This window comes from Notechis scutatus, chromosome 4, assembly GCF_049901735.1.
Source record: "Notechis scutatus isolate UNSWTSFEM ecotype Mainland chromosome 4, rNotScu1.2, whole genome shotgun sequence".
Classification (NCBI taxonomy): Eukaryota; Metazoa; Chordata; class Lepidosauria; order Squamata; family Elapidae; genus Notechis; species Notechis scutatus.
This window is the reverse complement of record NC_142012.1, coordinates 123,562,470-123,586,995: the sequence shown is the minus strand read 5'-3', so window position 1 is coordinate 123,586,995 and position 24,526 is coordinate 123,562,470. Positions and strand designations below refer to the sequence as shown.

Here is a 24,526-nt window from a genome sequence, read left to right as displayed (position 1 = left end):
GAAGTAACTGCTTATCCATAGGACCTCTACAACTGTATAAAACTGCATAAAGGATAAGACTAAATAGTTCTTCACATATTGCAGAACAACGAAGGAGAAAACTCATTCATACTGAATTAAGAACAAGAATAAAGAATTATTTTACAATACTTCCTAGAGCAGGGCTCCTCAACCGCTGGTCTATGGACCTGCACTGGTCCATGGCATGCCAGAAACTGTAAAAAAGTGAAGTCCCATCTGTGGGATGTAGGCAGCACATAAAACCACGCCCTTTCCAGTCCACAGAAAAACTGTCTCCATGGAACCAGTCCCTGGTGCCCAAAAGATTAGAGGCCACTGCCCTAGAAAAATTCTTATACAATCATGTATGTGGTGCTGAGCTCATTGGAACAAGGACATAATGACAATTGTGATTTCTCAGTGTTGGCAATCTCTATGTACCTCTAATGGGTTTAATTTAAAAACAGATTAATTTTATAGTTGAAATATATCAAAAACTTTACAACAGATTATCTAGATATATTGCCACTTTTAGTTAAAATAATATTGCAAGTTCTAATTATTTTCCACAAGGATATTGTGAATATTATGATTAACTGGTGGTCTTTCCTTTAACTAGCAAATCTAAGGGGTCTTTTACTCCATTTTTTTACTTGCTATGATTAATCAAGAAAGGTTTGCATTCTTAGATTATCTCAGCACACAATACAACCAGGTTGGAAGTATCATGGACAGAAACCTTGGAGATTATGGGGCAACATCCTGCAAAGTACAACTAGTTCAAAATTAGCAGTCACAGCCACTTCCATATAATAATTCTTATCATGCAGAAATTCAATTAGTTACCAAAAGGAGGGATCCAAAATTATGGCGATTACCTAGGCCTTTATGGTTCAAGTCCTCATTAACCACAGTACCCTTTTCTCCAATAAGAGTCTCTCCATCTAATATGTCCTTTCTGGAGACACTGCTTGTAAGTATATCGATTCCCAAGGGAAATGGGACTCTGAAATAGGCTTTTCTGTAGGTACTACAACACTACAGAATAGATTGTCTTTTTAGTTACGTCTGACTCTTCGTAACTTATACAGAATATATAGGTGTATACATAATATACACTTACCTAAAATCAGAATAGTTCTCTCTATGATATTGTTTTGGAAAGAGATAGAGACTATCCTTTTCATCACGTGCATGGAACTAAGTTGATTGGAGCAGATGCTGTTACACATTATGCCCAATAGATCTATACTTGTCCCCTCCATTCATTTTAGGAATGTTTAAGTTCTTTCTGTTTAAATGGATGAGGAGGAAAAGACAACGTCCCTTCATTCAGCCCATTTCCCTTAAAACACCCTCCAGATGTTCTTAGTATCTGCCTTATTACTGCTTAGAAGATAGGCAAACTAGTACTAGTTTGCATAGCATGTGACATATAATTGTTGCCAATGAGATTAGGGACAATTGGGTATTGTTCTTAACATTACTTGACTTTTTGTCAGTTATGTTGTTGTGTGCTGTTTCTAATCAAAAATCACGGGAATCCATATTTGAACTATACTGATATATATGAAAACATAAATAAGTTTTAAAATGTAACATTGGACTACGGTAATTTTGAAGAATTCTATGTTTTCTGGTTGATTTTCTACCACCACAATCATTAAATCTGAACATGTTGTGTTGTTTTATATTGACCTTTATGAACTATCTAAACTCTGTTATTTGGATTGCATATTTTTTTTTCAAGTTTTATAAAACCAGATGAATTACATAGATACACAGAGCAGGATGGTAATAGATTGAAAGCACTATGGCCAGAATGAAATCTGAAACATCAGTTAATTGATTAATGATGACTATTCACAAGTAGCAGTGGCATAAGCATCACGGTAAGGAAAACAAACAAATCTTAATTGATTAAAAAAAATCTCCCTCCTATGTTTGTTATTTGTCACAAGTAACTATTTTATAAACTTGCTTAAAATTAAAATAAAATTTTGTACTCTAGCAATACAATACAAAGTAAGAAAAGAGGGCGAATTGGGGAAAAAAAAGCTGTCTCAAGGCAAAGAAGCTTCTGTATAAGTAGAATCTTCAATCCTTACACTCCACCTGACAGACTTATAATGCTTTGAAACACCGAAAATTAGTTATTCACCAGTAGGCGAAGTACTATAATCAAAATATGGGCTTTTGTGGGCTGATATAGGGTTGTGCTATAATGTACTTAAGCATTACTTCTTATACAGTTTTATTCTTTCATTCAACTGTGTCCTATTCCATTCTAAGAGATTGTCTGGATGAGTTCCTGCGGTTTTCTTGGCGAGATTTTTCAGAGGTGATTTGCCATTGCCTCCTTCCTAAGGCTGAGAGAAAGTGACTAGCCTAAGTCACCTAGCTGGCCAGCTTCATGCCTAGGCAGAACTAGAAGGCATGGTCTCTCAGTTTCTGGTCTGATGCCTTAACCACTACACCAAACTGGCTTTCATTTCTTGTACAATATTTGTAAATGCAATTAAGCAGTAAAATGCTATAAAATCTCAAATCAAAGCTCCTACAAAGAGTTACAATCAAAACTTCTAATATCTAAGTATCAGCAGTCAGTATCAAGACCATATAATATGAACATGCTTCGTATGTATTTCATCTCGACAGGAAAGTTCATGCCCACATGTGCCAAGTGTACAAAGTTCAATTACATGTTTATCTTATATTGAATAAGTACAATTACAATTTGTACAAACAAAATTACAAATAAAATTTAAAAAATTACTTCCAACCTTTATTGTTGCTAAAATAGATTTGGAAATTTGAAGATTTCCCTGAAAATAAGGCCCATCCCAAAAATAAAACCGAGACTGATTTTTTGAAATGGACCTAATATAAGATCTACCCTGGAAATAAGCTCAGGGGGATGGGCATGGCCAGCATGAGAGGTAGCAAATGCGCGGGGTCGATGGTGTCCAGCATCAGCCAGAGCCTGCCAGCCCTTAACACAGCACAAATACCGATAAGTCCAAGCGTGGAGGCGGGGGAGAAAACAGGTGATCCAGAAGTGCTGCATGGTTGCCTCATGGGAGGCTCGTGCAGCCTGGCAGAGGTTTGGGGGATAAGAGAGGCAGGTGATCCCAACGCCCCACACGGTTCACACTGTTCAGCGCAGTCGCAGACAAGCCAAGAGACAATGTGATGGAATGGGTGATGCATTGGGATTGCCTCTGCTTCCGCCTGGCTCTGCTGCACGTTTTTCACCCAGAGGGAGATGAAACTTTGAGGCTCTGTCATTTGTCCCTCTGGGCAAAAAGTGTTTGGGCAGCTACCATTGGTCCTGCCCTCTCTGTCCCACTGTCTGCTTGCCTAGGGCCTCATTTGGGGCCAAGCTCTCGGCATGTCCTGGCCTCCACCCACTCTGCCAGGAGGGCGAAGAACCTCTGCGAGGCCAGAAGCAGCATGGGCAGCTGCTTGGCAGCCAACACGGCACCCACCGCAGCCAAGATGCCTCCCAGAAACAGCTGGGCCAGCAGGCAGGGTGGATGGAAGCCAGGACACGCCAAGAACTTGGCCTGTTGCAGCTGCGGGCAAGCAGACAGTGAAATGGAAAGAACGTGAGCAGCAGTAGCTATGCTCCCACTCCCATCAGCTCCCGTGCTTGCTCCTGCACTTAAAAAAAAAAGACCTCCCCAAAAATAAGCCCGAGTGCTTATTCTCAAGCCCAAAAGGGAAAACTAGAGAAGCCAGAAAACTTGACCAGTAAATAGGACACACAACTTTAACTTCTATTCTAATATTATTAAAAAATAAAAGGAGTACAAAAAATAACCCCTTAAAGAATGATTTTTGTAAAGGAGAATAATGAAAAGTTTGCTCAATTTTCTATAGTTACAAAGTAAAAACTGTTGCCTCATTTTTGTTTATTTGGAAACACAGTACATATAGTCAAGTCTATAGTCAAGTTTGATTATTTGGGAACACAGTACATATAGTCAAGTCTGGTAGAAGAGACCCCAGACAAAATTAAATGGGGTGTAAAAAGTAGGCTTGATTTTACTTTTCTCTGGGGTCTTCCTGAGGATTTAAAAACATATTACTCTCTGAAACTTGTAATACCTCATAGAGAGAAGTGCTCAAAAGAATCCAAGCATGTTTTTGGTAAAACATATGAACAGAAACAAGAACACAATTCTACAATTTTGGGGTTAGGGGCTAAGACTGAAAAAAATGCAGCTTTCTAAAACCATTCCTCCTATATCATGGAATTTAATTGATGTGGATGAAACAAATCTGCACCCCAGATAATCAGTGTCTTCACCTTCAAGTGAAATGTTAATTGCCCTGACAGACTATGTCTTCATCTTCTTAGATGATTTGGACAAGAAAAGCAACGTACCTTTTCACTTTAACTGATTAGCCAACTAATTGTAAATGCTTTTCTCTTACAAATTGCTTTAAATAGTACATACTTCTGGTCAGCAAACTGTTTTATTCAATATGCCCCCCCAAAAAAAAAAACCAACCTCAGACCGTGATCCCAGAAATAGATTTACTAATTTTCCACAGGAATATTACATACGCAAAATGAAGTTAAATTCAATTTCTTTAACTTCTTGACAATACTACAGCAATTTGATTTTCCTTTTTCCATAGTGTCTACTCCCAATTTGTCATTTGGAACTATTTTGCTGACATTCACATGGATAGAAAAGATATGTGCAAATTAAAAACTGAAAACAGAAATAACTTTAGCAGGTACAAAGACAAACACAAGATAGTTTGTTAATCCATTGAAACTGTTCATGCACTAAAACAGCAGCCCGCAACCTTTTTGACACCAGGGACCAGTTTCAAGGAAGGCAATTTTTCCACAGACTGGAGCAATGGTGATTTTGGTTTCACTCACTCGCCTGCCACTCACTTCCACCTGTAACCGCCCTGTTCCTAACAAGCCACAAACCAGTACCAGTCAGTTGCCTGAGGGTTGGGGACCCCTGGACTGAAATATCTTGGGTTGTATTTCCTGAATAGGAAAACTTCACACACACACACAAACAAACTCTGACCTATACAAGGTGCAAAAAAAATCAAAATGATTGTGTGACCCATCCTGCAGGCAAAATAAGGACATCTGAGAAAAATGTCATGCATTATAATCCCCACTTTCTCCTTGGCATTTTACCCCATCATTCCGAAAAGCATGGAACAAACTCTCCTCTGTCTATTCACCAGAAAGAAATTGGAAAACAAGCAAAAATAAATTCATTTAATACAACCTTTGTTCTGAAAGTTAGTAGTAAACAGAGTGACAACAGGATGAATAGAATCCATCACTCAAAATGGTTTAAACACACCTTGATTCCTCAAACCTTGATTCCTGAAGGAAAGGTGTAAAGAAAGGGCTGAGAACTCTATAGTCACTCAAGCCCTAGTCACCTCATGCCTGGGCTACTGCAATGTGTTCTACATGGGGTTACCCTAGAAGTTTATCTGAAAGCTTCAGCTGGGGTAGAACACAACTGTTCAGGCAGTTATTAGGGCCTCTAGGGAAGCCCATATTGCACTACTGTGAGTTGCACTGGCTACTATGGTAGTTTCCTTCCAGGTCCAATTCAAGGTGTTGATTATTATCACATTTAAAGCCCTTCACGGCATGGGTCAAGGCTATCTGAGGAACCGGCTTACCTTAATGGAACTAGCCACCCCACTTGTGCCAGAGAAAGGGTCCCTTTGACTAAGAAAGACCTTTTGGCAGGGTCCAAAAGAAGAGTGTTTTCTGCTATGGTTCCCGCTGTCTAGATCAGCGGTTGCCAACTGGTGGGCTACAGCCCACTGGTGGGCCGTGAGAAAATTTGGGTGGGCCGCAGAGAAATTTCAACCCCCGAGCATCCCCCCCCAAAGCAATTAATCCAGGCTGCACAGCCCACATGGCCAGCGGGAATCCTCCCCTCCCACTCACTCGTTACTCAGCAAACTTAGTCAGCTAAATTGCTATTTTTCCTTTTTCTGACCATCATCTGTTCTGCTGTGCCAGGAGATTTAGATTAACTAGGAAGCAGGAAATGGTTGGATTTCTTGCTTTCTAGCTAATCTTTAGATCTTTGGCTCTGCTTTTAAGCACAGCCGAACCTCCCATAGGACTGAAGGTTCTATTATTCAGTGCAGACTCAGGGCAAGCAAAATTGAGAGATTGAGCTAGCCGACGGCAGATAGATAGATCACTGAATGATTCTGTGAGCAACTCAATCGGCCTGCCTGCTTTGCTGATTTTGGGTAAAAGTTGCTCTTTTTTATAAAAAAATTCAATATTTATATAAATATTTATAATATTTACATACAAGCAATGCCCAGCCAGTCACATGACCACCAAGCCATACCCACAAACTAGACCACGCCCATCAAAACAGTTAGTGGTCCCTGGGATTTAAAATTATGAGTTTGGTGGTCCCTGAGGTCCAAAAGGTTGGCGACCCCTGGTCTAGAACATTATGTTCCCCCAAGGTGACATCCACATGTATCCTTTTCTGGTTTCTGTACTGTAAGCTACACCATTAACCTCTGATTTTCCCACCATTCGTCTAAATCATGCTACTATTCCAAATCAGAAAAAAGTGGTGGTATGATCTAGTAACCCGGGATGTAATATGACTCCCTGGAGATACGTATTTCCTATTTCATCCTGAGAAATATATTACCAGTCCCAAAAACCCAATGTGGCGAGTAATGCAAAGTAGTTCCTCTAATAGTATTTGCAAAATAACTTAACTAGCTAGTCACACCCTCTGGATATAATTGTGTGCATCGGTTACACTCCTCATTTCAAAGAGCAGAAATAAAAATATTCAGATATAGAATCTAGGGTCAAGAATTCAGGTCAATTTAAATTAAAAAAAAAACCCGTCATATCCTCCAGTCTCTAACTTACATTCTATAATTCTAAATTACATTCTATACAGTCTAAAAAAATTCAGATGATTCTCTCAGGAAATCAGAACTGGTTTCAGAAAATGTACATCAAACTACCTTTATAACTACTTTTTGTAAAGATATATAAATGAAAGTCACTTGTTTAATTCTTCTCTCTAAATTGTTGTTTCATTTGGGTTAATGATCTTGACTTTATACTGCTGTATTGCCAACACTTTCTGATTGTGTATTATACACAGCTTTCAGCTTTTCCTAGTTTGAGAATTATTTGCAGTTGTGGAAGTTTCTCCACAGGGGTAAAGGAACTTTTACTAAATACTCTATGTCAGGGGTGTCAAACTGGCAGCCCCATAATTTTAAAACTATGTGGGGAATTTGCTATATTTGTTATATGTATTCACATACATATTCATAATTTATGAGCTTGCAATCCTGGGGTAGGAAGATAAAGATTTTTTTCTCCTTTATCTCTCTTTTTCAAAGCTTTCTCTGATAAACACTTTAAGCAAAATGATAATCTTTGCGTATGTGTTTAAAAGCATGATAAATCGTCTTGACATCAGTATATAAAAATCTTGGGTTCATTCTTCTCCACTTGGGACAAACTGAGACAGTGATAAGAGAATATCAGAATAACAAAGTTAGAAGTTCTAGTCCAACCCCTGCTCAAGCAGGACATCCTATACCATTTCAAACAAATGGTGGTTAATCTCTTACTAAAAACCTCTAGTGATGGAGCACCCACAACTTCTGAAGGCAAACCGTTTGTTCCCTTAATTGTTTTCACTCTCAGGAAATTTCTCCTTAGTTCTAGGTTAGATCTCTCCTTAATAAGTTTCCATCCATTATTTCTTGTCCTGCCTTCAGGTGCTCTGGATAATAGGTTGACCCCCTTTTTTGTGACATCTTTGTGATCATTTGGGGCATCTGAATATTACATGTGGTTTAATTTTTCAGAAGTCTTATCTCTAAACACTGCTAGTGGTGAGGACATAAATGTCCTTGAAGGACAATGGAAAGATTAGTTACCAAGACAACGGTCACAAAAGCATCACTTAAATCTATTCCAAAAACTAATTTGAGAAAATGTCTCAGACAGGCTCCTCTTTCATTTTCACAAAGATAAAGTGAGGAAGGGGTTAGGGTTAGCCATTTCAATAAAAATAATTTTAGACCTTTATGACATTAGTTTGTTAGTCTGATCTGCTCTTCAGGACTGCCAACTATAGATTTTACCTTGCTTCCTGCCTCAACCAAATTTAATGAAGTAATTGGCTTTTCTTTTATGATCTTACTTAGGAATGTTAGGCCTTCTTTGATAAGCAGAGATGCAGAGTACCAGGGTCAGAATACAGTAGTTCAGCAAATATAATACCTCAAAAAAACTCCTATTCATTACAAGTTACACATTGTTACACATCTCAAAGAAAGAGATAAAGTTGGTACTCAGAAATCAGAAGGAATGCTTATCACAGTGCATTTATCACCATAATTCAGAATTCTAGAAATGCTGGCTTTCTAGCAATAAATATTGCACTAATTCATAGTGCTCGATTGCTCGTGCTTGGCATTAAATACCAGCAGAACCATCTAAGCCTCAAAAACTCTTCATTGGTATGACACACAAACCAGGATCTCTGGGATGACGTACTGCCAATAAGTACGAGTTGAACCCATCATTGATTCTTGTCTTTTGATTCCAGACTTCTTAAGAAGAGAAAAGCCAATGAAGTTAAGTTTGCATATTATGATAAACAAATTATGAAAGAAATTTTCAGGGGCTCATTTAATTCTTCCTACTGAGAAGCTCACCATTACATACGAACAGAGCAGTACATGGAAGAGTCTATTTTCAAGTCTTATAGAACAGCAGTCCCCAACATTTAGGACAGCAGGGACCAGTTCATGGGGGGGGGGGGGAATCCATGAACTGGAAGGGGTGTGTGCGCTACCTAAATCCCGCACATATGTAGATGAAGCTTTGTTCAGTAGTGCAGTCTGGTTCCTAACAGGCTGCGGACCAGTACTGATCCACGGACTGGGGGTTGTGGACCTCTGTCCTAGAAGGCACCTTACTAAACAGATTGTATATACCCTGTTTCTCCAACAATACGGCCTCCCCCAAGAGGAAGTCCCGGCATGTTTTATAGGCATGAAATGAAATTAAGCCCCTCCCCCCAAATTAAGGCCTATATTAAAACATGCGAAATGGGGGGGAAATGGCGGGGGGGCTTGCTGTTAGGAAGTACTTTTGTTGCACACCCGGATATGGTGCTGCCTGCGTTGACCCTGATACAAAGTGCCCCACCAACGCCAAGGTCAACATCCAAGCCATCGCCGCCCACCCTAAGATGCAAGGGGGGGGGAATTAAGTCACCCCCGAAAAAACGGCCTAGCCGTTTTTTCAGGGCTTAAAAAAAAATAAGACCCGGCCTTATTATATGAGAAACACGGTAGTATTTGTAACGGAATTCTCATTCTGAACATTTCTCTCTTTTGTATAAATATCCCTTATTTTTACCTCTTTCTTTTATTGTCATCACCTGCTATTTCAATACTATGCTTTAGGTACCACTTTTTCCTTCACTCATCCATTTTGTTTCTTTCAACTACTGTACTGTGTTTTGTTCTCTATTTTTCTTCATCATATTTTCATTTTTATCTTGAACATCTCTTTATTCATTTGCCATTTTTACATTATAATTGCTCTAACCTACATGACACTTGCAAAATACACAGGATCTTTAATGCGGAACATTTGAAAACACTTTTAAAAAGCTTCAGCCTGTATATTTGAATAACCACATCAAGAAACAGGAACAAAAAGTGTCCCCACCTGCCATCAAAAACAAATTCAACAAAGTATACTAATCTGTGACATCTCAAGAAACAGAAAGTGACAATGCTGGCTAAGAGAGAGAGATATCTGTCAGAGTTGTGAAAACTGCACCAGTCGCCTCTCAAAGTTTAAGACAGTTCATAAGAGGCAAAATGCAATAGAGAATATTTTTTGCATTCCCTGTAATCCCTACCTTCTTCTGTTTCTATTTAGTGCAAAATAAATTACTGCAGCTCTTCTATATAGTAATGTTCACTTTATATTTTTCAAAGATAGGGTAAGGGTGGAAAAAACTAAGACAAACGTATCACTGCAGTGACTGAATGTACAGATAGTCCTCGACTTACAACCAACATTGGGCTCAAAATATGTGTTGCTAAGTGAGAAATTCGTTAAACGAGTTTTGCCCCATTTTATGACTTTTCTTGCCAGATTTGTTAAATGAACTTGTTACTTGTTCATTGCACTTGTTAAATTAATAACACAGTTGTTAAGTGAATCTGGCTTCCCCATTGATTTTGCTTGTCAGAAGGTTACAAAAGGTAATCACATGAGCCAAGGACAGTACAATCATCATAAATATGAATCAGGTGCCAAACATCCAGATGTTGATGACGTGATGCATATTCTGCAACGGTCATAAGTGTGATAAATGGTTATAAGTCACTTTTTTCAGTGTCGCTGTAACTTTGAGGTTTGATGCTATTATCTTATTCTACTGTACCAAAGGGAGTCGAAAGTCAACAGCTTTTCTTTCTTTTTTTCCCTCTGCCCAACAATTTTCCTTCCCTTCTCCCTCCCTTACTTTCCCACTATTTTTTTATTTAGTATTATCAACTAGTAAAAAATTAAAATAAAAAGTAAAACATTGACTTATGACTGTTTTTCACACTTAAGACCATTGCAGCATCCCCATGATCCAAATTCAGATGTTTGGCAACTGGTTCATATTTATGACAGTTGTAGTGTTTTGGGGTCATATGATGATGCCCTTTTGCAAGCAAAGTCAATGAGGAAGCCAGATTCACTTAGCCCAATTAATAACTTAACGGCTACAGTGATTCTCTTAACAACTATGGCAAGAAAAGTCATTAAATGAGGCAAAACTCACTTAACAAATGTCACACTTAGCAAGATAAATTTTGGGCTCAATTGTGATCATAAGTCGAGGACTAACAGTATGGATATATAACAATATAAACCAGCTAAGAAATCATATTTTTCAAGCAATCTATCTATTCAACATGGAATCTCAATAAAAATTATGAATATTCAACTGTGGGACCTAGTTACAGATTTTAAAATCAAATTAGAATGGAAAATACAATCTCATTATTTTAATAACTATCTGATCAGTACCTAAAGGACAGTACTAGTTCAATTATCAACTTATCCAAAACTAGTTAGTGATAATCTAATGCAAACCACATTATGTTATTACTATGCACTTTCTTGCAACCTGTTTAAAATGAGACTTCCAGGTTCATTTTAAATTATTTAAAACAATTTTCTTAGCTTTCCTGACAAAGAGAACAGACCTTAATTTATGCTTCCAAAAATCTATCACATATAGATTAATGAGAAGCCCAGCTTTTGCCAGACAATTTGGACATCTTGGCCAAATTTACAGAAGCTAACTTTCTTTTGCATTTACAATGCTATTCTAGCCAAACAACCAATGTGCATACATTGGCAAGACAATATAGAAACGAAAATAGTTTTAAACATACTAACATCCTAGTTTTGGGGCATCCAGTCAAGCTACGCAAAGAGGTGTTTTTGTCCCTTGCATACTCCCAAATGTGGAAGTAGGATCAGAAACTGGATCTGGAAAAAAGGGTAAACAGCATGTTAGTTAAATTCACAGATGGCACTACTTGGGTACTGCTATAAACATTAGCAAGAACAAAAATACAAATGGATTTTGGAAGACATGAAGAAAAATGCATATTTCACAAACATGACAATGATATGCAATCAGAGTTCAACAGACAATGAAAATGCTTTCCAAAAATCCCAATATACTAAGAGCAGTGAGAGATAAGAAAACTGCAGAAGTAGAAATGTTTCATTTCTCAGCCACAATAAAATCACTCTCGCCTCACTACACCGAGTAAAATTAACCATGGACACTTTCTATAGAAACCTTCATTTACTTTCATACACATGATCCTTGTACTCTAGTTACAGAACCTTTAAAAGGGGGAAACTGCATTTCCTCTCTAAGAAAGATGCAGTAAGCATGCTTAGGAAGCAAAGGGTACACGTTCCTATTAAGGTATTTAGTTTTCTACCTAGATTTCAAGCTATATGGTAGAGACAAATTTTTTCTACACTGATTTTATTTCCATCAAGTGTAAAAAATTAGGCCCAGAATTTACAAAAGAAGAACACATTTTAGCTTCTTTTGTCAGAATAAACTATTGTTTTAATGGAAACAGTTCAACAATAAATGCTTTTGAAATAAGATTGAAGGTTCACTTGGCTTTCCAACAGAATCTAACTGAAAAATTATGAAAAATAGTCTAGCAATTCCTTTGCCTATTTTGGCAGAAAACACCTTCTGGCTACTTTGGTTTCAAGCAAATAGTACAATGCAATTATATGGATTTGAATCAATGGCAGTCTTTTACATATTATTCTGGTTAACATATACGGCTTATCTCATGACAAAAGACAATATAGCACTATAGTATAGAATAGATGACTTTATGTATTTCTCTTCATACTGTTTTCAGCACACTATTAAAAACAACCTGGGAAAATAATGTGCCAACAGATAGCAAGCCTCAACAACTGTACTCAGTCTCAAAAATAAATGTTTCTTGATCAACAGACCAACAGATCTCTGATAGACTTATTCTCTATCATTTTGTAAATCCATTTTTATTCAGAATCTATTGAGAATTATTAGTTTGCAATTTTGTCTGGGATCTTTAGTTTGCTTGTACCACACTTGGCCCCTCCCCCTCACAAATAACCTTATATAGTATAATTCAGAAGGATTGGAATTCAGACCTTCAGGACTAAAAATACATATACACACACACACTTCCTCAGAAAAAAAACTGGTAAAATTCATGTAAGGTAACAATAAACTGCAAAGTAAAATTTTAGAATCTAAATACTGAGATCTGACAACATATTGATTATATGCCATCAAGAAAGGATTGAATCATACTGACTACATAGATAGAAATGCTGAAATAACTACTTGATATAACATGGGCCAACTTCAAGGCTTATTACTGCATATCATCAAACAGAATATTTGTTTAAACAAAGACACATCTAACCATACAAAGGGGAAAAAAGAAAGGCAATACTGTCTATTTTTAGGAGAGGGAATTGTAAGACAGAATTTTCTTTCATTATCTATAGAAAATCCTGCATGGCATCAAAATATTCAAGCAAGCTATTTATTCAGAACCATCTTTAACCTAAGGGTAACTTTATGAGATACTTTATTATGTTTAGCAGAATGTGTGCATGTCGCTTATAAAAGGCACATTCATGTACACACTGCAGCTTTTCCCTTTGAAACACATGCATGATGGAACCCAACCCTTTTTCAATTATTATTTTTGCGTCTGCTAAAGACAAAAACACTTTTAAATACATTGGTCACTTCACACTTGATGAAATGGCAATGTATGTTTACATATAAGTTGTTTCCTTAACTACAGTATATGTCCCTGAGTGCTTAAAACATACAACTGCACATTTTATAAAATTTAACTTGCTTTAACATTTTTCATTGCTTTATAAAACCATGAATATATTTGCAAGTATGCTGCTAAGAAATTAGGGAACTCTGCAAATAGTTCATGAAAATAAGTGTTACTGAAGATAACAATTATGTAAACATAATTGTTTTATATTTGAGAAAGAATAGGTTATCAGTTGTCACATATTTTACATACTGAGGAGTTCTTGGTTAATAAATATGCATCAACAAAATACCATTTTCACTCTTTAGCTTCCATCTCAGAATGTAGCTTTTTGAGTTAAGTCATTCCCTTCTCAGTTATAAGACACATTTAATGTTTCTAAAGTCCAGTCAACTCTCTGGAATATCTCTCTTGAGGTCTTTGATTCACCATATAGTGATTATCTATAAATTATCCCCAGTGAAAAAGACTTATCCTTTTTTTTTTTAACTAAGATGCGTCTCCCATTAGAAGAGGCTACAATAGAATTTTAAAAATTACGAAGTAGATCAGCATGACACAATCTTTTATAATCAAATGTTTAATACAGTTCTACCACAAGGTTTATAAAATTGCTTACCAGATATAAAGGAGGAAATGACTTTCATTCTTGGATAGCTGAAACAATTTCTGCATAAATTATAATTTTTCCTAATCTAATTATTTTCCTAAAATTAATGTCTCACTTTTGATAATCATGGAGTTACAATACAACCTTGGATAATTGTAATAAAATACTCTTTTGTCTACTTTTTTCAATGTATACAATCTTGAGGGAGTCTAATGTAAACATAAATTTATTCTCAATTTCTGAGATTTTGCTAGTTTCCTATTATTCAATTTTTATGACTTTCAGAGATTTGCTAGCTAAACAGTGCACAACAAATTAATAACTTTGACATTTTTATGTACCTTCCTAGTTGTGTGTTCACCAACAAAGTACTACCAGATGCCTGGCAAAGGAACATAGGGCGCTTAACATTAACCTCATTGTCATTCTTTTGCCAGAGGCCTTTCCTGAACTTCATCTGTCCTGTATAACTGAATACTTTTCTCTGAAGACAGGATTTGTTTCATCAGTATTCTTTTCCAAATCAGATAGTGCCAGCTCTTTCAACTTCTGCTACATTACCTATAAATATGATAAAATTATACTTATAAGCAAAAGACTAAAATATTCAGTTACAAATTCAATTATGTTTCTGAGAGTATAAATTTAATCTATATAAAAAGATACATTATCACAATTATAGATTTTCATCTTGTGGTTCAAAAAGTCTGAAATTCAAATCTGGCGAGCTGCTATATGTACATTTAAAAATTATACACAATATCAGGCCATTTTTTCTTCACCTGACATAAAATAACTACATGTTTGAACAGTGGAGCTGCAAGAGATGAAAAAAACCTCAAGATGAGCTTCAATATCTGCAAATAGGATAACCAGAAGTAATAAATGTACAATAATGGGTATTTATTAAGGATTCGTAAAGAGATGGCCATTAACTGCCAAATGACTGAGTGAAAATATTTACTAGAAATATTTAGAAAATATTTCTAAATATAATCTTTACCCTAGAAATTTATCTCAAATAAATCCTAAAATTCTCCTGGTAGAATAGCTATTTATAAGTTAGTATACTAACTATAATGGGATTTTTTTTCATGAAAAATTTATGAAAGTGCATGAATTTTTTTTGTAAATTTATTCCCTGCATTCCAATGTGTATAAATGGCATATTTTATCTGAAACTAAATAATTATTTTCTCACTTGCTCTAATATCCATGCCATTATTTTAAAATTAAGAAAAAAAATCTGAAGGAGTTATTCCATTTGCAATAATTCTTATTTCACATGATTAGGTGAAGTCAGTTAGTATGCAACATGCAAATCAAAAACAATAACATATAATCTTATTGGTACCAATTATAGTCCTTTTATTATGTTATAAAAGATAGATTTTGATAACTTGTTTTTTATTTACCAATCATCATTTCTATTTGTAGTCCTGACATACAGGCAAATATTTATTTCTAGTTTCTAAACAGCATATAGCATTTACTCCAAATCTTGGAGTTTATCTTGATAAAAGTAGAATAACTCATTTCTAAGCAAGTAATATCATTTTTAAGAGCTATTTCTGTATCCCAAATCAAAGCATACAAGTAGTGTTTAAAATATGTAGTTATGCCTTTATATATTTCAGAGTGCTTAAGAAAAACAAGATTCATTATCTTATTTTAATGATTTTATATCACTCCAATATAAACATGCCATTTTCCTTCTATTTCCTCTCCTTGTTACCTTAAAAAGGCTAGATTACCTGCCTTGTACAATATGTAAACAAATTGAGTGGAACCTAGCCTCTGAAATAACAAGATATCTTTTTCAGTTCTGCTACCTAACATCAGCTATGCAAACAAAACAGATACTATTCTATATTATCAGGCTTTCCTTTCTCATAAATGAAAATGAAATTACATACACAATTGTTTCACTTCTATGAAATAAGGACCAGAAAATACCTTAATATATTCTAGTAATTTTATGAGAGCTGGTACATGAAGTAAATACCACCTCATAAAACGAATCAATGTGAAGTTCAAACTATTAGGTACAATACTATCAAGATAAAATATCACTAACACAATTATACTTTGGACTGTCTAAAATGTTTTTGTACTTTACCTCCAAAAATAATCTGGATGACTAGGTGATTAACCTTCACAGTTTAGTCATTTCCTTCATATCTTTTGTTTACACAAGAGGGGGAAAGTACACCCAAATGGAAACTGGGGCTGCAAAGAAGGCAAGAGGAAAAGGAGTGAAGCATTTAGCATAGATAATATTTTTCCCCAGTGTACATTACGTTGCTAAAATAAAAAATAATCTCCAAGTCAAGTTCAGCTTTTGGAGACTTCATGGATACCATCCATGTAATTTTTGTGGCAGCAATATGGAGCTGCCAGTGCCTTCTGGGATATTGTTTTGATTTCCAAGTCTAGCCTACTGCCTGGAAATCCCTGGTGGTCAGTTTCTGAGCCTAAATAAGGTCAGCTAGATGTTACCATCTGCTCAGAAACTGACTGGTAAAATTACCCAAACTGCTTTATAGCGGTCCTTCCTTTGAGCCTATAACTAACTTTAATAGTTCTATTTGAGTAAGAGACCATTAATTAATACATTCAGAAAACCAGTTTAAACCCCAAGCCCTCCAAAACTGAAAGTACAATTCAACCCAAGAAACCTTTCCAATATTTTTCCTACAAATGTGCTGGATTACAAACAAGGGCAATACAGGCTGATGTACACTGAGTACATCTGGAGAACATCACAATGAGGGACAGTAAAGAATTTGTGAAAATAGATGAAATGAGAGAATACATGAATGCTAAATCAAGTGATATAGGTAGCAGCAAAATTATTCATCTCCTAGTAAGATCCTAGTAACCAGAGACTAATCTGTATAAACTCTATGCACAAGAGTCTCCTTAAAAGAAATGTGTTAAATACCTTACATTCTTCAGGTTTTTTTAAAAAAGCAGCACTAAAATATATTCATAAAATATTTTTACATTTTAAAAAAACCTTCTAAATTACTTTTATGACATAACCTTCGTCAGATATGCTTACAGCTGACAATATATTCTCACATACCATGAGCTATTTTTTTGTACAATTAACCAAAATAGTTTACTGAGCGATATACTAGTGGAACAAAAGTGATTATTCCATGTTTTGAATTCAAATAATCAATATTTAGAAGAGGAAAGGTAAGTACATGGTTAAGAATAAATAAGCATATCATAACTGAATCATAATAAAGATCGTGATTATTAAACTGAATTATGCTTGTGCTAAAATTCGGGGGTTTCAAAATAAAACAGCAGTAAATATTTTTACGATCATGGTAAATGTATTCTGGCATGTTTCTTTTGCTATTTAAGAAACAGGATCTTAATTTCTACTACCCCTACATATTAAACAATATATGCTTGAATTCTAAGATACACTTACTTGGCAATAATGTCTCTAAAACAGTGAGTATACTTCCAAATATGCATGCAAAAGATTACATTGTAAACTTAGAACTCAGAAGCCAAGTACTGAGTTAATAACAGTACAAACACATTACTCTTCAAGAAAACCAAGAAAATATATGCAACATGAATTACAAAAGATGTTTAAGATATAATCCTATACTAATTTACCTTGGAAAAAGACCCACTGAACTCAGCCTGGCTTAGTGCTGTACAGATGCCTTGTACAGGATTGGAGGCATTGTTAATTACTGAAAGGCGCCTATATTGTTGATACATTTTTAAATTCAATCAGATAGTAAGCCTTGTTTCCTAAATTAGTGCATCCTTTACTTTCATCTTTGTTTTATCTCTAGCAGCTAATTATGATTACAATAATAGCTACCTTTTCGGGGGGGAAACCCATGTACAGTACCAACTTTCAAATCAGTATTTCCTTTAAAAATAGCTTAAGCCACAGGATCTATTTTTGACCAACATCTAATTTAGATATTCAAAATATGAGTTAAGGACCATTATCTTTCGACCCTATCACCCCAAAATAAGTTAGGCTTGTGCCAAAACTCGTGCTAAGAAAAGGCTACTCCTCAGTTACGGATTATAATTCGGCTGTCAAAAGGGAAAGCCAGGAGCAAGCGGGATGGAGGGGGGGGGAAAGAGTGGCCATGGCGATCCGCTCGTTAAAATCTGGGGAATATGAGAGGGGCGTGGTCACCCGGAACGATTCGATTCTACGATCATCCCCCATCAAGGGCAACTTTCTCCAAGTCGCTCAGCTTCTCGTCACGGATGTGCCTGGCGCGGCGAGGGCTTATCTAAACACTTCCTTCCTTCACCCGTTCCGGCGGATACAGACCGGCCTAACCCCTTCCCCCAAACAAAGGGCCCTCTTCCTCTCCCCCAAAGGGGCGGGAGGCCAGGCCGGAGTGGGCGGGGCTGAGCCTAGGCCGCGGTTGCTCCGTGAGGCGCAAATGGGGGAGGGGTGGAGAGCGCGCGAGAAGCGACCGATCCGCGCGGGCGGGCGCGTGCAGGGCCAGCCGGCGAGCGAGTGAGCAGGTGGGAGTGAGTGGGGGGGCGGGAAGGGTGCGGCGCGCTGTCCCCTCGCTGCAAGGAAAGGGGAGGGGGGTCAAACAGCGGTCAGCCTTCCCTCCTCCCAGAGGGTCTCCTCGCCTCCCCCTTGGTCCCTCACCCACACAGCGCAGCAGCCGGTGTCGCCACGAGTCGAGCTGGTGGCGGAAGCCGCGCCTCTCGATGGAGCACTTCTGCCGCCCGCACGGACTCGCCATCTTCTGGGGGAGGGGCCTCAAGTCACCGCCGGCACGCCTGCCATCTGCGTCACGCGCGCGTCAACGCGCACGAGCCGCGCGGGGGCGGGGCGCAACTCTGCCTGCGACCGCCCAAACCACAGTGGGCGGGCTTTGGTTACATGGCAATCATAGCTGGGATAAAAGCTTCTGTTATTGGCAGGTGGGGAAATCTCTTCCCTAGTCCCACCGACCCCCCTCTCCGCAGCCCTGAATCCCGCGCATGGGAGGTCCGCTGAGTTCGGGCAGCGATGCGTTCCGGCGAAGGCGACTTTCTAAGGGGTGCCCCCAACTAGCCTGCAGACCATTGGACGCGGAAGTCCTTCCAAAGATAAATTTATACTTCACGACAAGAGTTAAATTTGACGTGAAAATAAGAGGCATCCCTTTTCAATCTTTTAAATAACAAAACGTATTTCTAATAAAATATAATTAAAAATATTGCGGTTATCTTTAGGTATGCTTGGTACAATTTCAGGAGCTCTGCAACATTGCCTTTCATTTTTTCCACATTTCCCACAATAATGTTAAAAATGTAAAGTATTAATCGTAAGGATATATATTATAGAATGACGTCCTGAGCCTGGATGTTCTGTATTCAAACCTGATATATTATGAAAAATGCTTCTTCAGAAAAACTATATTGAAACCACGTTTTGAATATTCCACCACAACTTTTATATATTTGTAGGGTTCTTCCCCTATCTAGAAAAGTTAGATATTTCACTGCATTGCCAAATTACATGGCATTTTGAATGAGAAAAAATTGAAAATGTACGTTATTTCCATAATAGAACAATATTTATATACTAAAAAACTGGCCAAAGAAGAAAAAATTACACATAACAGGAAAAATCTGGCAGAAGGCAAGTAAGGCAGCAACTCCATTCCAATTCAAAGCTACATTTTCTGCTGCATTTTTCTTCCATAAAATGTGCTCCATCTCAGATACTAAAGATAACTTGTTCAAAATAATATGTAGGTTTACAGCTATTAAAACTCCCTGGATTCAGTCTGTAACAAAAGAAAATTGAGCCACCAATTATATCATTACAATGAAAATACTGTATTCTAAAATCTTTCTGCTTTTGTAAAAAAAAAAATTACTATGTCCTTTTATTGTAGGTTACATTAGGCAACACACTTTTTCACTGGCGAACAACCATAATCCTTCACAAATGTCAATTTCTTATCATTATTTTCTAGGTAATCCAAACTCCTCTGTCACATTGAACATTTATAGACTGTTAATTTTACCATGGCCAAAGACAACAGATTATTTCACCCACTTATCATATGAAGGAACAAACTGTGATGAGTAACATCTTCTGCCATATGCTTTCAGCACAATTAATATTTTGTCTCCTAACACATCTCACAGATATTGGTCATATTTGGCAGAGTGTCATGAAAAGAGCCAGTCTCATCTGTCACTGCATAATTCAGAAAACATGTAGTGTGATGCAACAATTTCTGTATAAGCTTCTTCAATACATTTTGACAGCTTTATTATGGGACAAGAGGACCTGACTACAGTGGTTCATGCCCTTATCTGTAACCAGTTAGATTTCTGTAACTCGCTATATGAGCTGCCTTTAAAGTCCACCAGGAAACTTCAGTTGGTGCACAATGCAGTGGAACAGGTTATTCATGGACCAGAAGTGGTATTCAGCAGGTTCTGACCAGTTCTGGAGAACCGGTAGTGGAAATTTTGAGTAGTTCGGAGAACTGGCAAATCCCACTTCTGACTGGCCCCACCCCCACCTATTCTCTGCCTCCCATTGAGTCCCAGCTGATCGGCTGGGCCTTCTTTGGTTGCCCTGCACAGGAGAACGGAGCTGGAAAGCAAGTTAGTGGGGTGGGGAAGGAATGGGATTTTGCAGTAACCTTCCCCCAGGAGTAGGGAGGGAATGGGATGTCGCAGTCTCCTTGCCCTGCCACACCCACCAAGCCACACCCACCAAGCCATGGCACGCCCATCAAGCCATGCCCACAGAACCGGTAATAAAAAATGTTGAATCCCACCACTGGTATGGACTGTTGGGCACGTATTATATCTGCAATGTCTGCCTCTTAGCTTCAATTTTAAAAGCTGGCCTTAAACTATAAAACTCTTTATGGCTTAGCGACTGGTTTCCTACATCTCCCTGTTAGAATTGGCCTGACGGTTTTTGATCTGGCTGGAATTGTGCCCCAATTCCAGATCATGAGAGGCAGTATTTTTTGGTAATGGGCGTGTCCTTTGGAATGACCTGTTGGAGGTTCATTTGTCCCCAACTTGTCTATTTTCCAGAAAAAGTTGAAGACTATATGTTGTTTCTAGAAGATTGCCACAGCTCACCCTGTATTGTGCTGGGCTTTGTTTGCCTTATTTGCCTACGTTGCTTTATTATTCTTAAATATTTTTCCATTTTTTAGTATTTGTATAAACTCAGTTACTAATGTTCCTTCCTCCTTGTTTTTCCCATGACAATTCTGTGGGATGAGCTGAGCTAAGAGAGAATGGCTGGCCCAGCCACCCAGCTGACTTTCATATCTAAAATTTAAGATCTTGGCCAAGGCTAGGAAAATTATATTGGATAATTATAATGAGGATGCTAAGCTGGTCAAGTAGTTTGCCAAAGTTATATTTTATCATTGCCCCAAAATTGATAATCTTTGTTTGATACAGATAGTCAACTTAAAACCACAATTGGGGCCAGAATTTATTTGTGCTTTCAGGCCATTCACTGGTACTTTGTGATTTTGTGTGTGTGTGTGTGTGTGTGTCTTCCTTTAGTTACTGTAGATATACACATAAAATGTAGAAATATTTATCCTTTCCTCAGCCTAATAATAAACTTGCTGATGACCTCATGCAAACTCTGATAGAGGACCCAAGATTGAAGATACAGACCACCCATAAGGGTATGACGGTAATTTTTTTATGTATCAATTGCTTGATCATAAGTTGAGTGAAATCATTAGTTTCATTCATGGATTTACAGAAAATTGTTTATGGTTGGGTAGGGAACATGGCACTGCACATTAGGGGACTTTGGCTGAAAACACTGAATTTTGAGCAGAACTTCGACTGGTGCATAATCCATAGGAAGTACGAATACCATGAAGAACTCATGTATTATCTTCAGAAATATAGCAGAAAAACCAGATATTTTCTTTCAAAGCTTTCATTTGATGTATTCCTCCTTTAATTTTCTCTTTGGTATTCATTATGAACTTCATTAAAGTACTAAGAAACAAATATAATGAAAGAGAAATTATCACAATATATGAATGAGCTGCTGAATAATACACAAAGAAATTCCCAGTTTTTTTAATAGTTAAATTAGCAATCAAATCACAACATTCCAATGAGCATCAAAACTAAGAATAAGCTACAAGTAGTCCTTGACTTAAGATCACAATTAAGCCCAAAATTTATATCTTTAAGTGAAAAATTTGTTAAGTAAGTTTTGCCCCAATTTATGACTTTTCTTGCCACCGTTAAGTGAATCACTGCAGGTGTTAAGTTAGTAACACAGTTGTTCAGTGAATGCGGCTTCCCCATTTACTTTGCTTGTCAGAAGGTCACAAAAGGTGATCATGTGACCCCAGGACACTGCATGGTTATATTTCTTAAAATTGGATCTAGTTTCCTAGAAATGTGGATAATTGTACAATTAACTATGGGTCTGAATGGATACCATGGTATATTGATGATTAGACATCACTTGTACCTATTTGGAATCTCTAGAATCTCTTCTAGAATATGAAGTCACCTGTCACATAGTTTCAATAGATTATTTTTCATAATACTTCCATCTTGTGACAAACCATACTCCCAAACCAACCATTTTATAGTAGATAAGTAAATATAATTAATAGCCCAAACAGGTCAGCATTCGCATCTAATGATTTCCCATCTCATGAAAAAACTGAAATTTCAAATAAAGTAATTCCAGTTGACAGTGGTTGAACAAAGTCTGTCTTCATCTTTGCATGTTTTAGATATTTGCATGCTAGTGAAAGATAAATCTTTACTGATATGCTGCACACATATGGAAAAGTGATTGAAGTTTTGTTACTCAAAGGATCCATCCAAAGCATAACTTTTTGACACTGAATCTAGCAGTTCATGTTATTTCAACATTGAAGAAAATCAACAACCAGAAAATAACTCCTTGACTCTAAGAATTCTGTACACATGTGAAATGTAGACCAGAAATACTACTTGGATTTTTTCCCTCAATATATAAACAAGCATAATGTTTTTATTCATATCTAATTTTATGAAGTTCTGTGAAAACAGATTGTTTTAAGTTATATATATACAAAAATATTGACAATTCAAAAGTGTTCCAAACTTCCAAGCGCCACTGTATGCTTGAAATGATTCCATTCATGTCTGTCTTATAGCTTTGAATGGAATAAAGTATAAACCTCAACACATTTGTTTTCTATCTCCACTTGCAAATCCTGTGCAGGGCTACTTGAACCTTTCCAGCCCCAGCTATATTATTCATTAACTGCTGTTTGTCACTCCCCTCATACATACTAGATTTTTTAAGCAACTCCTTGGACCTTTGGAAGTGACAAAGTTCACACCAATTATTATCCTGAAAAGAGAATGAAAGTTGGCACTAACTCATTAGCAATTCTAAATCTCCTTGTGAAAACGCCACAATTGATAACCAAGAAATTTGAATTCTGTGGCAAGAGTTTATTTTTAATTTTTAAATAGGATATGCTATTTCTCACCTATCTGCGCCTTCTATAAGGACAGTTTGCTGTGACAAATATATAAGCAGATAACAGCAAAAAAGAACTCAAAGCTAAATGGGTTAGATTATTGAGGAAGATTACAGAAACTTTAAGCACTTAATATCACCTTATTTTCTTAGGATGTTATGACCACATCAAGAAAATGAAACAAAACTCAAAGATTGATATGGACTTGAATGCCATTCACATAATCTATTTCATCTCATTCTGTGAATAGAAACATACTAAGAACTACACTTAATTTAGTCCAAATTAAAAATGTAAAAACATGTTAAACCTCTTTTCTCTCAAAGTCTCTGCCCATCTTTGCTCAACTGATACTCAGCTTTCCCTATCAATTGGAAAAGAAATTTGGAGCTCTGCTGCTTAGCTCCCAGACTCAAATTTGGTAAGAACCCAACAGTCAAACATAATGAGAAGCTAGTGGATAAGGAGAAAAACCTGTTTTTCTGTTATCAGCCTGTTAGGGAAGAGCAGATAAGCAGCTTGTAAGAGAAATTATGCATAGAAATGCTCAATGGGCCAATGTGGTTTCTCCATCTGGTATAATAAAAAAAATTGGGAATTCCAGTTTCAATTCAACAGTGCACACAATAAATATACAGGAGTCTTTCCAAATCTTACACTCTTCAAATATATTGGCTTATAAGACAACTATTGATTACACTACTTGCGAAGTAAAGAAAATATTAGGCTACAGTAAGGGTCTTCAAACTTGACAGCTTTAAGACTTGTGGACTTCAACTCCCAGAATTCCTCCTCCAGTTCATGTTAGCTCAGGAATTCTGGGAGTTGAAGTCCACAAGTCTTAAAACTTGCCAAGTCTGAAGACCCTTGGTCTAGAGGAAAGACAAACTAAAAAGTATGCTGCATATTGTAGTACTGCAGATTTTAATTTTAGTAATGGTGACTACCTGTCCTGTGGCTTCTTGTATGTTCAAAAGAA

The 24,526-nt window shown here is 37.0% G+C and overlaps 1 protein-coding gene and 1 long non-coding RNA gene across 13 annotated transcripts in view; one reads left to right on the top strand and one right to left on the bottom strand.

The window, feature by feature from the left end:
- LCOR (ligand dependent nuclear receptor corepressor) overlaps window positions 1-18,863 on the bottom strand; it is a 72,800-nt gene extending 53,937 nt beyond the window's left edge. For 2 of the 12 annotated variants that reach the window (XM_087964693.1, XM_087964697.1), the window contains exon 1: window positions 18,706-18,821. Coding sequence is in view for 2 of the 12 variants with exons in the window: in XM_026673046.2 (XP_026528831.2) it covers window positions 18,702-18,798 (97 nt within the window). In the remaining 10 variants the exon portion in view is untranslated. Of the gene's footprint in view, window positions 1-11,494; window positions 11,588-14,382; window positions 14,603-16,160; window positions 16,271-18,701 lie in introns of those variants that run through there. The other 10 variants (XM_087964694.1, XM_087964695.1, XM_087964687.1 and 7 more) reach the window with 10 other exon arrangements.
- The window catches only part of LOC148130897 (uncharacterized), a 10,492-nt gene continuing 4,407 nt past the window's right edge, over window positions 18,442-24,526 (top strand). The window contains exons 1-2 of the long non-coding RNA XR_015749435.1: window positions 18,442-18,568; window positions 21,645-21,723. This is a non-coding gene — a long non-coding RNA (uncharacterized LOC148130897). The remainder of the gene's footprint in view (window positions 18,569-21,644; window positions 21,724-24,526) is intronic.